The following is a 16,608-nucleotide window of genomic DNA, read 5'->3' on the forward strand; positions in this document are numbered from 1 at the left end:
AGCTGCAGGATTCTGGAAAATCTAGCAACAGAAAATTGGTGTCAAACGGTTTAATTTCATTTACAACAACTTTGCTCTTTTGCTGAGAAACCTAAACTGATGTAAGGTGGCGGTTTATTAAATTATGCTCATGTGTTATTTGGAAATGTTGGGAAAAGGCATTAATAATGAAACAATGCTTCAAACTGCAGTGAATCTCAGCAGGTACTGTGTCGTAAACATCTCAGTGTATCAGCATTTTGAATGGGGCTTCGCTCATGCGCTCTTGTTACCGCTGAGACCGAATGTGCCTGACACTTAAAGAAGTGAAGCAACATTGTCTTTGTAACTGAGGAGTTCATTCCCAAAACGCTACGGACACACTTTAGCCCAAAAAAAAGAAAAAGAAAAGCTTTCCCCAGGTATTACACTATTTTGTCGACCAGAGAGTTTATGTTCTTTATTTGACTGACAAGACAATATGTTCTCATATCACTTAAGCTCCTCTTAACACAATCTGAAGGCTGCCACTTAAAATGAAGGAGAAAGTCGTTCTTACACAACTGACATGCAAACCAAACCACTAAGGCATAACGGGACATTTATGGTAATGGTTGTACCCCAACTGACTCACTTACATGAAGTGCTATTTTAAATCCAGACTGAACGGTTATAAATATAAACTGAAGATAATGTTTATAAGCTTATGTTGGGTTCATGTGACAACTGTTTAGTTAACTGACTGAACCTCAACACCTATGAAAACACCCCACACAGGTCATACTATTGCATTGTGTGTAAAATTAACTGTTTTGTCAATGGAGTTTGGTGTTTACTAGTTGAAATTTTGTGTTTCAGCTGGCTGACCCACCTGTGTGTCTTTTACATGATGTCAAATGTATTGTACCTCTAAATAACAACAAACGGCAATAAACTAATTTGATGGACATTGCTAAGTAATCTGCTCTGACAGTTATGTTTGGTTCCTACTGAAAAAAACCCCCCTGTTTTTGGACAAAACAGGACAATAGAAGACGTCAAATTTTGCTCCTGGAAGTTGTGATTGGATAAATATATATCTTTTCATCCCAACATATTGTTTTTCAGCTGTAATTCTGCTGTAACTTCACACGAGTGCCAAATTTGTTGTCGAAGAAGAACAAAAAGAGCCACATTTCTTCACCCACGACAGCTAAAACAGACCCGATTTTAATGTCAGAGTTCTGTCTTCGCCTTCTCACCTGGAGGACATTTCTATCCCTGACTTACATGTTTACCCACTTTAGATGACATTACTTCTGGTGATTTGTTAAATATGGAGCCTCGAAACTGACAAAATATGTTGTGAAAGGTTCACTTGGCTGTTAAACTGACAAATCCTCTTGAGGGTTTGAATCAACCAACAAAGACATGTTTTGTTTTGTTTTTTATCAAGAGCAAAGAGATAATCTCAGTGTTTTGGGTTCAATAAGGCGTCTTAGGACTTCCGATGGAGGGAGGGGAGGTTTTGTTGGCTTTCCTTTGGAATTAGATTACCAATCAGGAGATTACCGCCCTTCCTGACAGATTTTTTGGGCTTGAATAAAGAGACTAAAAGACTCTCCATTAACTCCAGCTGCTGAGGCAGATTAGCAGATCTTTTAATTACTCACTAAAGGCTCCTGCTGACTCTTCTCCCCTTAATTAACTCTCAGCTCTGACCCTTTCTAAGAGCTGAAATCATGCAGACTTCCTCTAAGCTGTGAGTACAAACTGCAGCAGGATGTGCTCCTTCAGCTTGTCTCTCGTCTTCTGAAGTGACACCTACTTTCTCTCTCTGTCTCTCTGTCTCTCTCTCTCTCTCTCTCCTCGGCCAGTCGCTGCTCCTCCTGCGTGCCGCTCACAGCTGAAAGAGTTAAGAAGATTTGGCAGCTCCGCGGCAACCAGCCAGCCGGTGAGGGAGGAACCGGCTTCCGGTGGCCAGAGGCAGGCGGCTCACTTGCCCGGGATTAAGTGGGATCGGGAGAGATTACAGCCCTCTCTCTCTCTCTCTCCCTCCCTCTCTCTTGTTCCCCGTAGCTCGATGAAAGCGTAGTGCTCCGTCCCGTCTCCGGGGAATATTTTCCCATCATATATACGTTTTCCTGCAACCGCATTGGTGCTTAAACCTGCAGGAGCTGGAGGATAAAAGCTTGTGTCATCCCTCAGGATTCAGACACAGAGGTGAGATGCATTGAATTGCTTTTTTTTCAATAGAGACAAGGGCTTGGAGGAAGGCCACAGGGATCATCCTCTTCCTCTACTTTAACTACAGAAACCTCTTGAGGATTATTTCTTACAAACAAACTTTTTAACTGTTATTTTTGCTTGAATACAGCTGTCATCTTTCCAATGTGTTTGTGATGGTCTGAACTTAGTTTATTAACCTGTTTAACAGTCAAATTGACCTAATGTAGGTTAAAATAACATTTTCCTAAAAATAAACAGCTTTTTGTGGATACTTCTGTTTGCTTTCCCCTGATGAGTCACCAGCCAGAGATTATGGGCTGCACATCTCTGTATTTACATCGCCGTCGCTCTTACGAGCTGCCGTGAAGTGTGCCATTAACCCCTGACCCCATTCACACTAACACAGTCATGGAGTTGTAACTGCACCTCCCTACCTGGCACGCTCACGGCTGGATTACTGACCAGGCTACTGGTGCCACAGAAGAGGCCCAGAAGTCTCGGTTGGTTTAATTTGATTAATTGCAAATTAAAGCAGATTCTGTATTATTAGCTGATCTTGCAGCCAAATCTCGTACAGGTTCCCTGTGTACAAATCTAGTTTTTTAGACTTTTATTATCTTATTTTATTTTGTACTAACATGGGGCACATTCATGAATAAAATGTTGTTCAATGGAAAACACAGAAAACCTCAGTTAGTCTTTGTATATATTTATATATATTGTAATTGAAGTACTCAAAATATATAGCTGAGCTGTTTGTTCTGTTTCCAGGTCAGCGGGTGTTTGGGGTCAAAGGTCGGGGGTCCAGTGACCATGAGGCAGGCGGTGGAGGCTCAGGTGTTGAACCCCCACTGTGAACTAGGAGAACACGGTCAGTAGGGGAAATTACATTTTACTACGTTAATATGCTACTTTAGCTTTCTTTATACACCCTTAATAATCCACTGGTTTGTGTGTGTGTGTGTGTGTGTGTGTGTGTGTGTGTGTGTGTGTGTGTGTGTGTGTGTGTGTGTGTGTGTGTGTGTGTGTGTGTGTGTGTTGCAGGCCTGCGTCAGATCCTGACAGATGTGATTGAGGAGGTGAGGCAGTCAGTGAACCACGACATCGATGGAGCAGAGATCCTCCACAGTCTGCTGAACGCCTCCTGGCTGCAGTCGCTGCTCAAGGTCTGAAAGTTCACTTTATTCTTAACGAGCAAAATAATTAACATCAGTCATGATTTAGACATAGTGTCTCAAAGATTGATGATATATAACAGCCTCACAGTGTTTGAGGATAAATGAGCGTCTTAAATACTCACAAAAATACTGTAACTGTTGTCTTCAGGTTTATGAGTGTCTGCAAAGGTACCTGAGAGATTCCCCAGCACCAGCTCTGGACTACGCTTCAGGACTTTCCCTCCAGGTTCCACTCATGTTCAATAATTTGTCTCTCACATTCATTTTGTAGAAGTCTTTTTTTTTAAATGTTGGATATACTGTTTCTGGTCTGTGCAGTTGCTGATCGACATCAGAGCGTTGCCAGGCTGCTCTGAAGAGGCCAAAGAGCTCTACCGTCTCCTGAGACAGCCACACCTGCAGGTGAGAAACCACGTCCAGTGATCCAATGTTAACCCTCTGGAGTCTATTTATCGGTGGATATACTGTCTTCTTTATATTAGCATGGCTTTAGTTCTACATCATGAACACACAAGCTGAGAAAACTGGTTGAAATTGCTGATTTCCTACATTTTTCTGCTGTAAATGGTGAAACATTTTTTTGAGTGATTATCACTAAAGATTTGTCTTTTTCCTTATCATTTTTGTTCAATTGACAAAATGATAAGTTGGACTTGAAGATGAGTTTGTGCAGAATAAAAAGGTGCCATGCACGAGGGGTGAGAACAGTTTAAAAGGCGGCAGAAATGTACCAAAATGAACCTGAACTGCTTCGTTATTTTGACCACCGGTGCAGCAGCTTTCCATCAAAACACCGCTTGATCTTCATGTTCGTAGGCTCTTCTCTCAGCTCATGATACGGTGGCCCAGAAGGACTATGAGCCGGTACTGCCACCGATGCCAGAGGATGTGCCGGACGATGAGGAGGCCACCAGGATCGTCTGCCTGGTCAAGAACAAGCAGCCTCTGGTGAGCTACACCGCTAAAGTCTCTTCATTACTCATCTAAAATGTAAGAATTGTTAAAATGTAAAAAATGCAAATGAAGTTTGGTTTATGATTTTCTGATTGATTAGATGGTGTTACAATTAGCGTGCCTGGGGCCTGAGTTCAGGCACCACCTGATCTGAAGATGAGGTCACATTTTGATGGGATCACCCGCCTTGTTATGCTTGAAAGTAAATTTTAATCCCTCTTTACAAAAACAGGCTTCCTGGGATCAGGGAAACCCGTCAGACAAACCTCTCTGAGCATAAAAATTGACTGTTGACTGTCCCTTTGAGATCGTTTGGACTCAAGGCCATTATGGTCAATAATGGGACTTTTTCTTCTGCACATAAAACCTAAATGATCTGTGAGGCTTAACCAGCAGGGATAAGTAGGACAATATATTTTGTGATTTGGGTGACCCGTTAAACTGCCCCTAATATCTAAAAGTCAAATATTAATGTGTTTTTAATGGAATAAATAACACATTATCAATCGTGTCCTTGCCTGTAAACCCTGCGTACATTTCAGGATATAAACTGGAGCACAATAGAATTGCTATCCCAACACTGTGGAAGCAGATGCTCGTGGATATTTTAATATGTAGGCTTTTTTCTCTTTTTGCCAAATATATAATAACAGCTGACTGCATCCAACAGAGACCAGATGTTTGAATTTTATAATCTCTCATTTGAATAATTGTCTGTTAATGCTACAGATAATTTCCTTAACAGCAGAGACCACTGACAAAGAAGGATTTTTAAGAAAAACAAAATCGTTTGGAGACGTCAGTCATTTATTATCAATATCTGCAAAATACTTATATACAAGTCTTCTGTTTGTCTTTTGGGTGTTTTATTATACAGCTCTTCCAACAGAAAGTACTGATAAGATTGTGAGAATGACAAGTGTTCTCATCAATGAAGCAAATATTCAGTCTTTTAAACCTTGCATTTTTCCGATGGAAGTTCTGTATTGAACAGTTCCCTCTACTTTTGAGTGACTTTGTTGTCTCACAGCTCCACCAGAGAGTCGGGCTGCCGCTGCCCAGTGCGTCCTCCCCATATGCAAAAAGCTCCAGAGAGGGGATCCAGAGTCACTGGGACACCCTGAGGTGTCTGACCCGGCAGAGGCTTCACCGAGATGGTGCATTCAGGGTCCGGAGCCCTGCTGCAAGGAGCCTGGAGGTCAAGGATTCGTTGTGGTGTAGCGCTCGGAGAGGCAGCTACCCGCCAACTGAGCCGCCGTGTCATGCAGCAGCAGCTCGGCCTCCATCTCGCTATAAGCCAATGAGTAACTGTCAGACGTGCTGCAGCAAGCCGGTGAGCCAGTGCAGAGTTTGTTACACCAACCTGCTCTGGGAGCAAAGCCTGAACCGCTCTGCGCCTTCGGTCTACAGCTCTGTTCTGATTGGTAAGAAAAGATCTGTTCATCCTCCGTCATTGCGTCCTCTTCCTCCATCATTCATCACAGCCACTCGTGACTTTTCATCGATTAACGATGTCTGTTTTTTCGTTGGAGACAACATCATTGAAGAGCTAGACAGCGGAGATGAGTCTGCAGATGCTGCGTCCCCCCCGCTTCCCACAGCCCGGCGGTGGACTATGTCTCCCCCTTGTCTCACAGTACCCTACTACTCCAATGTAGATGACTACCTCCAGCCAGGACCTCGAAGCCAAAGCCCTCGCATCCGCACTGCTCCCCCAACCCCCGTGCGCCCTCGCCGTGTGGTGGATTTGCCCCCGGTGCCCCCTGTGGAGCTCGCCAAGCAGGAGAGTCTGGACGAGCTGAGGACCACGGTGCAGCTGGCCGCCAGCTCCATGGAGAGCAGCACCAAAGACATCAAGCTCCTGGGGGAGAAGATGGCCGCCGCGACTGAACGCATGTCGGACACGGTGCAGGACAACTCCCAGGCCTTGGCGCTCCTCACGCAGGTGGTGGACCGGCTGCAGACCCTCCTCGCCATCACCAGGACCGAGATGAATGCCCCAAAACCTGCAGTCGCAGAACAAGACGGCACACCCGAGAAAAGCCAAACACCGAAGAGTGAAGAGCCACGTCCATCCCTGACACACCAGTCCAGATGTTCCTTCCCCTCACTTCCTTCCTCCTCCTCCTCCAGCTCCCTCAGCAGCTCCCTGGAAGCTCCCTCCACCTCTCAGGGGACCAGCTCTCTGTCTGTACCTTGCCGCGGGTCACCCCGAACCACCCCCAAAACCAAGAATGCCCCTTTGCCACTAAATAAGCACGTTCACGCTGAGCTCCAAGCGTCCAAGCACCTCCTGACCAACGGCCTGCTGGACGAGCCGAAGGAGACCTCCCTCGCCGTGAAAGGAGGTCCATCAAACCAGCGGAAGAAGAGGAGGAAGAAGGCGACATGAGAGACCCCGAAGAGTGTCCAAAGAGTGGACTTCTTGGGTCCTTTCAAGCCGTCTCCGCAGAGTGGCTGGCCTGCAAACCTGCACAGCGGTAGTTGACATTTATTTTGTATTTTTTGTTGCATTTCTCGTCGCTGTCTTCCGTCGAGTTGGACCATTTCATTCTGTCTCCTCACCAACGCTGTCTGATGCCTGCAGCCCTCATTTCATGGCTTCCCACCGACTCCATCGACCTTATCTGTCTTCATTCGTGTGATTCGATCGGAGCTCCACGTGCTTCTCCTCCTCATTACAGCAGCTTTATTTATTCTGTTTTCATCTTTTTCTGTTGCAGGGAGCGACTATAAAGAGAAACGAGATCACAGGGGAGATTTTTGTTGCTCGGGTGATTCATGGAGGGCTGGCTGATCGAAGCGGTGAGCCGTTCCTCTCAAGGATAATGTTTATTGTTGAAGAACTACCCTTTTAAAAACTTTCATTGTGTTTAGAACAAAATAATCCCAGCTCAAAGGCAAACTACGAAGATGTGGTTTAAAGCTCTAAGCTGCTAAGTGGATCTTTGAGCTTTTATTATTTTGTTACAGACAAGAATGAAACTTTCCTGCTCACATTTTATTGTGTTTCCGCACATTTTTGATCTTATTTATGCCCTCTAACCTAATTTATGTTGTATTATATTATATGTCAAGCTAAATCTGGCACACGAAAAGACATAATATATAAATGAGCAGATTGTGGTGACTTCTTTGTGTTTATGTTCGTGTGTAGGTCTGCTGCATGCAGGGGACCGGATCATAGAGGTGAATGGTTTTCCTGTGGATGGGATGGAACCTGAGCAAGTTATCCAAGTTGTGGTAGGTCATGTACTAAGACCATGAATTTTATTTTAATCCTATTATGTATATCCTTTTCCCTCCTCCATGTCTGCGGTCTTAAATGCCAAATCGTCTTCTCTGTCGCCGTCTTTCCAGACCTCTGAATCACCAGCTAATCCTCCACAACAAATTGAAAAAGCAAAAGGCATCACAGCCTCTCTAAAGGGCTTTATATCTGCTAATTAACCCATTTTGTTTCTTTTACAACCAATCAGCAAGCGAGGTCTCAGGGCACCATCATGTTCAAGGTCGTCCCCATCACAGAGAGGCCGGTCCACAACCAGACGATGGTAAGCCTCCTTCTATTCCTCTTTGTTTTAACCTCCTTTAAAAACGGCACATCATCACGATGAACTGCCTTGTGTGGTGTTAGCTGTACGTGCGGGCCCTGGCCGACTACAGCCCCCAGCAGGACCCGACCATCCCCTGCGCCGACGCCGGTATGAGCTTCAGAAAAGGTGACGTCCTGGAGATCGTGGACCAGACGGACGCCCTCTGGTGGCAGGCCAAGAAACTGCCCTGCAACACGGCCTGCGCCGGCCTCATCCCCTCCACCAACCTGCTCAAACGGTCAGGAGGGTTTGTTCATATTCACGGGGGTGTTATAATTAACAATAACTTTCCTTAAAACATCAGCAGAGTTTTAATTAAAATCTGCCCGAAGGGTTTGCAAGAAACTTTGAACAACTATGTTGTTATTCAAAGTTTAAGCATGTTTCAAAGCTGATTTTTAAAAATCTGTTTCATCGAGTGTAGCTAACCAATAAGGAACTTTTTTATTCAGCAAATTAGTTGAGATTTGAAGAGTAAATCTTCCAGGCTGAGGTAGACTATTATAGATTAATCATTTCAGTCATTTTTTAAGCAAAAATGCCAACAACAATTGCCGGGTCCAGATTCTTAAATGGGAGAATTTTCTTATTTTATCAGTTTTATATCATTTAAAATTAAATTTATTTGTTGACGTCTCTGGGATTTTATGATTTTAATTTTCAGTACTATCTTCTGACATTTTAAAGACTAATAGATTAGTTCAGAGGCAGCATTATGATTTGAAACGTTTATAAAGTTGCAGTCAGTATGTTGTGTGTGATGTGGCTGCATTTAAATCTGCATGTTGTAACAGGAAGCAGAGGGAGTTCTGGTGGTCTCAGTCTTATCAGCCACACGGCTGCATACAGACCTGTAAGTTCACCCGAATTTACTTTAACTTATCTCAGACTTTATCATGTAAAAGTCCAAATTAATTGACAACTTGGTTTCACAATTGAGTTTCATTGTGTTTTACCCGACGCTTACTGAAGTGAGCACTGTGGAGGAAGGTAAGGAGACGTTCACGCTTTAGGCACTTGTAGGTGAATTAGCTCATTTGCCATTTAGCTTTTAAACTAAATGTTCTGTTACATAACTTTTTATTTCCATGTTTCACCCACAGAGGAAGACTTGATGGCCATCGATGAGAAATGTGTGGAAGCAGGTAAAGCTTCACCTGTCACTTGTTGCTTTATTCACCTGTTTCACACACACACTTAACTAAACTTTGCTGTGTTTCATTTCCTCTGTGTGTTTCTCTCTCTGTCAGACGAGGAGGCATTTGAATCTGGTAGGTAAGTCTTTGTTAGTGTTGGTTACTCATGCAAAGCGTCGCTCTGTCTGCCGCCCTTCGTCTCAGACATTTGTTGTTGTTTCGTTCCCAAACTCTCCTGCTGTCTGACGGGGGGGAAATCTCAGAGGAGCTCAGAGAAGGTGAGATGCTACTCAGATGTTTTGTCTTTCTACCTGCCTGCGAGAAGGAAACTCACAAATTCACACAAGTGCTTGAAAAGAACTTATATGACAGTTAATCCATGCGTGCCACTCTGCTTCTCTTCATGTCGAACCAGAGGAGGATGACTTCTGCGGCAACACTGAAGGTTTCTACTTGGGTAAGACAGCTTGACTCTCAGCTGCACTGATATTCACTCTTGTTATTGAGAACCTGAAATATAATATCTAATATATGTGATTCTCAGTGGGCTTCAGGCGCAGCATGCGTCTGTGTCGGCGGCGGTTTCACAGCACCACCCAGCCGTCCTGCCACAGCCGCTGCCCCAGCAGCTGCAACAGCCCCTACGAGGAGGTGGTGCGTTACCAGCGCCACCCGCAGGACGCACACCGCCTCGTCGCCCTCTTAGGTACAACTTTACATTACAGTAGCCACCCTGTCTTTTAGTTTAAATCAGAAAACACGTGATTAAACGTATGATTATGATAAAGTTTTAGCTGTTGTCTTTTTCCCCTCAGGTCCATCTGGTGTGGGCGTGAATGAACTTCGGAGGCGCTTGATTGAAATTAACCCCAACATCTTCCAGGGAGCCGTGCCTCGTACGTACCAGTCATTCATTATCATCCACTGGATTTAGACTCAATTAAATGACCAAAATGTTTATTAAAACACCGAAAAAACACGGAAAAGTCCTGTTTTTTCTTCCTTCTGAGAGCTTCTGACCAGTTCTTTCGTTAGCTGGTTTTCTGTCTCAAAGAGAAACAGTATTTTATATATTTTATAAAATGTGAATGAAGTGTTTCTCTTCTCCTGGACCAGACACCACAAGAGCACCCAGAGGATACGAGGAGTCTGGCAGAGAGTATCACTTCACCAGCCGAGAAATCTTTGACAACATGATGTACAACAACAGGTACAACAGTCGAACAGTCATTTCTCCTCTTGTTCTTCCTAATTTAAACCCTCCGATATTATAAAAAGCTGTGACTGCACGCACCACAACTGTATCCTGCAGGTTTCTGGAGTACGGCGAGTACAAAGGGAACCTGTACGGCACCAGCATCGAGTCTGTGAGGGAAGTTTTAAACAGCAGAAAGATCTGTGTCATAGACATCGAGCCAAACGTGAGTGAAATGTTTTCATCGATTTGAGCCCCCGTTCCATTTAAAAAGTAATGGTCGGCACCCATTAAGTCTAAATTACCTGCGGTAGCTTTAATTTGAATGTTGTTGTTTTATGTCTCCATTTAGGCCATTCAGGCAGTGAGGACCCACGAACTGAGGGCCTACGTCATCTACGTGAAGCCTCCGTCACCGGAGCGCCTCAGGGAGACCAGACAGGACTCGTACATCACCACCAACTACTACGTCAACCGGCCATACAAAGTAAGCTCTCTTATTATTTTGATCTTGATTTGAAGCTTTTAAATGTTGTAAAGTCAAAAGAAAAAACATTTATATCTGTTTTGTTATTTGCGCATGGAAAACCAAAAAGGCATTTAAAACATTAAGACATTAAAATCATCATTTGACAGCGTGAATCAAGGTTATCAACTTATTTTTCAGACTTTACTGACTTTTCAAACAGATAATCGATAACAAGTGACATGTTGAGCTTCAATTCAGATATTTAAATAAAAATAAAATGGATCAGAGAGATGATACACACACAAAAAGGGATTTGGTCACTTTTTGGAGCTGGAATCACTTCTGACTTTTGTTTCCTCCAACAGGATGAAGACTTCCAGGAAATGGAAGAAACTGCCCGGAAGGTCGAGTCCCACTACTGCCAGTTCTTTGACCACGTGATCGTCAACGATGAGCTGCAGGACTCCTGCGTCCAGCTGCTGACGGCGGTGATGAAGGCGCAGGACGAGCCGCAGTGGGTCCCTGCCAGCTGGATACGACCCACCGCCCCGTCGTAAGGGAGGACGGAGGAGGAAGAGGAGACAAGGGGACAAAAGAGATGTGACCCCTGTTATCATGGCAGCCATTATTTTCAGTCTCATTTTACAGATTCCTCACTGTAAAACAGGAATCTTTACTTGTAAATGTTTTATCTAACATTGAATGTCTTAGGGGAGAAGGACATGAAAGAAATCTACATATTTTTTTATTTTATTTTAATCTTCTTGTTACTTGTGTGCTTGATCTGGTGCTTAAGTCGCTTCAAATCCCCAAAGATAAGATGGAGCTGGACTCAAGCCCAAAGAAAGCCACGAAACTGTGTCAGAGTTTAATGTCCGAAGTTTAAATTTAGAGCCAACTAGAAGTAAATACTAGTTTACAATTTGTTTCTTTGTTCTAAGCAGTTTAAAACAACTTAAGTGCATCTTCTTCTGGGCTTTTTGGAACAACAAAGACATCAGATTTTCTAAAGTAAGCAGAGCATCAAACCCATATAGTTTAATTATTACAAAAGTCATTATAGGCTCATTTCTCATAGAAAGAAAATGTAGTAAAATGATCACTGTGAACAAAAGAGACAAAAACAAGTACATTTCTTGCCCTGCTCCCCACTCTTCTACACAGACCTGCAAGAATGGGATCTTTTTCCAATTGATGTTTACATACTAGAAAGCAAAGTGGTTTAATGTTTTATGTTTTGTTTTTCATTCAGAATTTGCTAATTTCTTTGTGGTTTCCTTTTGTCTAAAATGTGTCATTGCATGCCAAAATTTTTCAAGATTTACTAAACATTAACAAAAAGCTGTCATAATGTGATAATATGCAAGCAAATCAATGACATTTTGATATTTGTACCAGTTTGTGATATTAATAAACCACTTCTGATAGTAATTTATTCAATCATGCATTTCATCACTCATTTATTCATGTTTTACTACGTTCTATGCTTTTATTTTGAAGATACAGGAAGTTTTGTGTGCTACTCGTAAAAACATCCGGGTAACGTCTCTCCGCCTGCAGAGCGTAAATAAAGTAAATAATCAAAGTAGCGGTGTACTCACCTTTTAACAGTTGTAGTCGTTAAATTATACTTATCATCTAAAGATGATTTAACTAGAAGAATATTGAAAGGCGTAATTTTAGGAGAAGTTTTACAGTATGGATACGGGAGGCTCAAAGGTAACTTATTTTCCCAACGCTGAATAACGATAGCTAACGGTAACCTGACTTGATTGATTTTACAGTAGCTCTAGCGTTAGCATAAAGCTAAATGTTGTATTGACGAAAATTGTAATATTTCTAAATTATTTTTGGTGTAAACAATATTTTTTGTGTATTAACTAAGGCTAACTAACTTAACTTTAACTAGTACACTAGCTCCAGACTGTTCGGTAATAACGTACGGTTACGTTACATTTGGGATACTTATAGAAAGCTAGCTTACTTGTAAATATTGCTAACAATCTAGATGACGTTATGTTTCTTGTTATTATAGAAAATGCGACCCAGGGAGCTCCCGCCTCTTCCACAGGTTGGTCATATAACTTCAATTAAACCGAGAAAGGCCAGGAACTTCATCCAACATTAAATATCTGGTCGTTGTATTTCATAAAAGCAAATCATTTCAGCACAATTTGAATATCATACAGGTTTTATAGTAATAAAAATACACCAGTGTTGTACCAATTAGTCGGTGATTCAATTAGTCATCAGCAATTTTGATAATAGATTAATTGTTGAAGTCCTTTGTCAAGTAGAAATGTCAAACTTTCTGGTTTCAGCTTCAATAAATATCACAATGAAAAAGCTGGATGTGACAGAAAGAGACCTCTGTGATATCTGATCTAAAAGCCCCCCTCCCAAATAAGAGGCTTTTTATATGTTGTTTGTCATTTAACAAAACCAGACAAGTAATAAAAAGGTCCTCAGAATTTCCCCGAGTACATGCAGAGACAATAAAACACAATAAAGGTGTTGTTGTTTATTCACCACCTCCACAAACATCGCCAGAAAGATTAAACCAGATTCCACAGACGCACACTTCCTGGACGTTTCACTCAAACGCTTACAACAAGAGTCTGAAAAGGTTCGAGCCGTCTGACCTCTGCCCTCAGTAATCCTCGGTCCTGGCGGATGTATGGACACAGATTTAGCCAGGGATTTAACAGTCAGCCAAGATGTTATGTGTAGCTTCACTCCACTCTTATTCTATTCTTGGGAATGGCCAGAAAGACGACGGTAAGGTTTGCTGTCTCATCTGTGACTGTATGTTATAACTGATGTTTTCTGGAAAGGTCACACAAAGTCTTTCAAAGAAACTCTTCCTTTGCATCTGGGCCCCTTGTTTCAGATAAGAGGTCATTTGTTCATGTATTTACGCTACATTTAACGGGACCAAACTGACTTCTCTTTTTGTCTCTCAAGCGAGGGCAACGAGCACTTCCTGCAATGCCGAGGTAGGTGAATGTGTTTTTATTTGTAACAGCTGCTGTGATATAATGTCATCGTATCTGCAGTATTTCTGCTGAACAGTCAAACCAAACCTTTTCTTCTCTCTTCTGTCGGACGTTTGGAAACATGAAGTCAAGACACAGCTGGTGAGCCAAGATGAAAACATCTCATATTTGCACTGAAGCTCTTGATTAAATTTAACTTTTTCTATATTTATGCATCATCTTGTACAGGAGAAGCACCAGCACAGAAACATAAGAAGAAGAGGGTGAGAAAGGAGACAAATGGAGTGGACGATATGGACGGTACAAGACTTAAGATACTTAACATCACTGTAGATGGATGTCTTTTAGACATAGAATAATATATCTGACTTAAAATCAAGAGATCGGAAGTTCATTGCTTGGTTTTGCTGCAAAAAAGGAATCATGATATAGCTTTGTAATGTGGAAAGCTTCTGTTGTTTCCTGTTTAGATCAGGGGATGGAGATGGGAGGCCTGGGCAGCCGGAGGGAATCTGAGGTCAGAGAGCAACTTACCTTGGAACCCCCGACGGATGCCCCCCCGCAGAGGAGGAAGAAGAAGAAGAAAACAGCCACTATAGGTAAAGACTGAGAACACAATGCTGCTTGTCTTCTAACAACCTTCAGATGTTCATCATGATGTGCACGATGAAATGTACATTTTTGAGGCTTCTCGACCATCACAAGAAAACAATTTCACTCTAAAAACAGCGGAGAGGATCGAGATCACTGGCCAGCTCAAGAAGAAGGAGATCTAAAGATGTGTACATTTGTGGTTTCAGATCTTGACGACGACCAAGCTGACCTGGTGAACGGAGATGCAGCAGATCAGACCACCGATGGAGAAGAAGTGGTGAAAAAAACCAAAAAGAGAAGGTTTGTTTCTTGTTTCTTTCTTCTCTATGACTGAAGTATTTTGTATATGATTCATTTTTCTCTATAACCGTTATTCTTTGTGGTTTCAGGAAGTCAAAAGTGGCTGAATCACAGCTTCCCGACGAATTGGACGTAGAAGAGGATGATATTATCACCGACACCCCTCCTCCGATCCCCCAGCATTCCCTGTTCTCGGCTCCGCAGGGTCAGAGCCAGCCGGTGGGGAAAGTCTTCGTCGAGAGGAACAGTGAGTAACGAAAGGAGAAGATGTGGTCTGTTAAAAGGTAAAAGTGGTAGTTTGAACTTGTAAGTGTGTGTGTTTTTCATGGAGAGCGTTTCCAGGCTGCCGAGCGCTCAGACTGGAGGAAGACCAGCGACCAGATGGATAATATGACGGACTTCCAGCACATTCAGCCGCTCTGGACCACCAGAGACGTTTCTATCAGAGTGCACGAAGGCTTCAGGTGAAGGAAAAGTCTCTCTGCTTCCAAAATATGTACAAGTGTGTAGCCCCCCCCCCCCCTAAATATCCCTGCTCTCCTTTGCATCTGGTTCAGGGTGTTCGGTCTGTATTGTCATGGCTTCCTAGCGGGCTACGCCGTGTGGAACGTGGTGGTGGTGTACATGTTAGCCGGGCAGCACCTCACCGCTCTGTCCAACCTGCTGGAGCAGTACCACGTCCTGGCCTACCCGTCCCAGTCTCTGCTCTACATGCTGCTGGCCATCAGCACGGTGGCCGCCTTCGACAGGTAAAGCTGGAGGATGCTGCTTTGTAAAATGTTTATTGTGACGAATGCAGCTAAAATCAAGTTGTTTATTGAACTCTTGTGTTCTCAGAGTGAACCTGGCCAAAGGCTCCATGGCTCTGCGGGAGTTCATCACCCTGGACCCCGTCGCTCTCGCCTCATTCTGTGAGTCCACGCTGTTACTCCACTTTACCCCTTCAGCACGGGGCTCTGAAGGGTTAACGATGCTTTTCCTCTCAAACAAACAACAGACTCACACTCTTTGTTCATTTTGTATCCTCCAGTGTATTTCTCAGCGTTGGTCCTCTCTCTGAGCCAGCAGATGACCAGCGATCGAATCAACCTGTACCCAGACTTCAACACAACGTTATGGTGAGCTCACTGGACTCATGTCATGTTTCTGTCTTACTGTGAAGCCTTGATATGATAACTGTCCTTTTTCTCCTCTAGGCCTCCGGGGTCGGAGCACCAGATTCTCCACCCGTGGGTGACCGTCAACCTGGTGGTGGCTCTGCTGGTGGGGCTGGCCTGGATCTTCATCGCCATCCGACCCGAAACAGACTACACAGAGTGTGAGAAAGAATAATCTGTGACGAATACTGCTTTAATGTCAATTTTGAGTTTTGAAAATCCACCGTAAAACGTTGATTTGATTATCTTGTGCTTCTTCTTCAGGTTATCTGATGGCCATGGAGACTGAGCCTCCAAAACCAGAGGACAGATCAGAAATGACCGCCTGAGAAGAAAATATTCTGTATATCTGCTGTGACACCTACTGGACAGCTTTGTTGTCATTTTGCACATATTTTTTAACTGTATTTTGGCAGTGAACTTTGGTTTTGTAGATTATTTTTGTATGCTTTGAAAAGTGAATGTGCTCGTCTCTTTTTAAATACAGAGTTTTATCCAACAAATCCAACAATGCTTCTTTATTGTTTTTAAATAGAATACACCTATAGATAAATATATGAGAAATAAATTAGTATGTCATACTAATCAGAAGTTGTGGGATTTAGTTTAAGTGTCAGCTGACATGTAATGGGTGAAAGCAGTTCAGAGAAAGTGTAAGCGTTTAAAGCAGTTACATTTCATTTATTTATCAAGTATCAAGCTTATCCATCGATTCCTTCTGAGGTCAACTAGTTTGGTTTACCCCGCCATCCAGACTGTGTAGTCGAACACAGAGAAGTCATTTTGTCCGTGCAGGTTCTGTTGACGTGGTAACGGTGGCTGTTATCAGTTTGGGTGGAAATCTCC

At 43.1% G+C, this 16,608-nt stretch overlaps 2 protein-coding genes across 2 annotated transcripts; both read left to right on the forward strand.

Annotated features, from left to right (window-relative positions):
• The first annotated feature begins 3,000 nt into the window (after positions 1–3,000).
• LOC139306737 (MAGUK p55 subfamily member 4-like) lies at positions 3,001–11,272 on the forward strand. Its single transcript, XM_070930689.1, has 21 exons — positions 3,001–3,058; positions 3,232–3,353; positions 3,514–3,591; positions 3,684–3,767; positions 4,182–4,313; positions 7,043–7,124; positions 7,477–7,562; positions 7,799–7,873; positions 7,957–8,153; positions 8,710–8,768; positions 8,888–8,905; positions 9,019–9,060; positions 9,166–9,186; positions 9,315–9,329; positions 9,467–9,508; positions 9,596–9,757; positions 9,867–9,947; positions 10,168–10,261; positions 10,364–10,472; positions 10,599–10,733; positions 11,081–11,272. The coding sequence occupies exons 1-21, from the start codon at positions 3,001–3,003 to the stop codon at positions 11,270–11,272; spliced, it is 1,884 nt and encodes a 627-aa protein (XP_070786790.1).
• A 992-nt stretch (positions 11,273–12,264) lies between these two features.
• Positions 12,265–16,238, forward strand: LOC139306743 (transmembrane protein 237B-like). Its single transcript, XM_070930694.1, has 14 exons — positions 12,265–12,434; positions 12,751–12,786; positions 13,680–13,711; positions 13,839–13,852; positions 13,940–14,011; positions 14,182–14,310; positions 14,512–14,605; positions 14,695–14,852; positions 14,937–15,069; positions 15,163–15,354; positions 15,443–15,516; positions 15,636–15,723; positions 15,802–15,923; positions 16,027–16,238. The coding sequence occupies exons 1-14, from the start codon at positions 12,414–12,416 to the stop codon at positions 16,089–16,091; spliced, it is 1,230 nt and encodes a 409-aa protein (XP_070786795.1). The 5' UTR covers positions 12,265–12,413; the 3' UTR covers positions 16,092–16,238.
• Positions 16,239–16,608: the final 370 nt, after the last annotated feature.

Source organism: Enoplosus armatus, chromosome 24 (genome assembly GCF_043641665.1).
Source record: "Enoplosus armatus isolate fEnoArm2 chromosome 24, fEnoArm2.hap1, whole genome shotgun sequence".
Taxonomy (NCBI): Eukaryota; Metazoa; Chordata; class Actinopteri; order Centrarchiformes; family Enoplosidae; genus Enoplosus; species Enoplosus armatus.

Excerpts from the sequence above, each read along its gene's own strand:
- LOC139306737 (XM_070930689.1), top strand. The coding sequence starts at position 3,001 with ATGAGGCAGGCGGTGGAGGCTCAGGTGTTGAACCCCCACTGTGAACTA. Across the intron at positions 3,768-4,181 it reads TGAGACAGCCACACCTGCAG|GCTCTTCTCTCAGCTCATGA; the intron begins GTGAGAAACCAC and ends TCATGTTCGTAG. Across the intron at positions 9,948-10,167 it reads CTTCCAGGGAGCCGTGCCTC|ACACCACAAGAGCACCCAGA; the intron begins GTACGTACCAGT and ends CTCCTGGACCAG.
- LOC139306743 (XM_070930694.1), top strand. The coding sequence starts at position 12,414 with ATGGATACGGGAGGCTCAAAG. Across the intron at positions 15,355-15,442 it reads ACGGTGGCCGCCTTCGACAG|AGTGAACCTGGCCAAAGGCT; the intron begins GTAAAGCTGGAG and ends TTGTGTTCTCAG. Across the intron at positions 15,924-16,026 it reads CGAAACAGACTACACAGAGT|GTTATCTGATGGCCATGGAG; the intron begins GTGAGAAAGAAT and ends CTTCTTCTTCAG.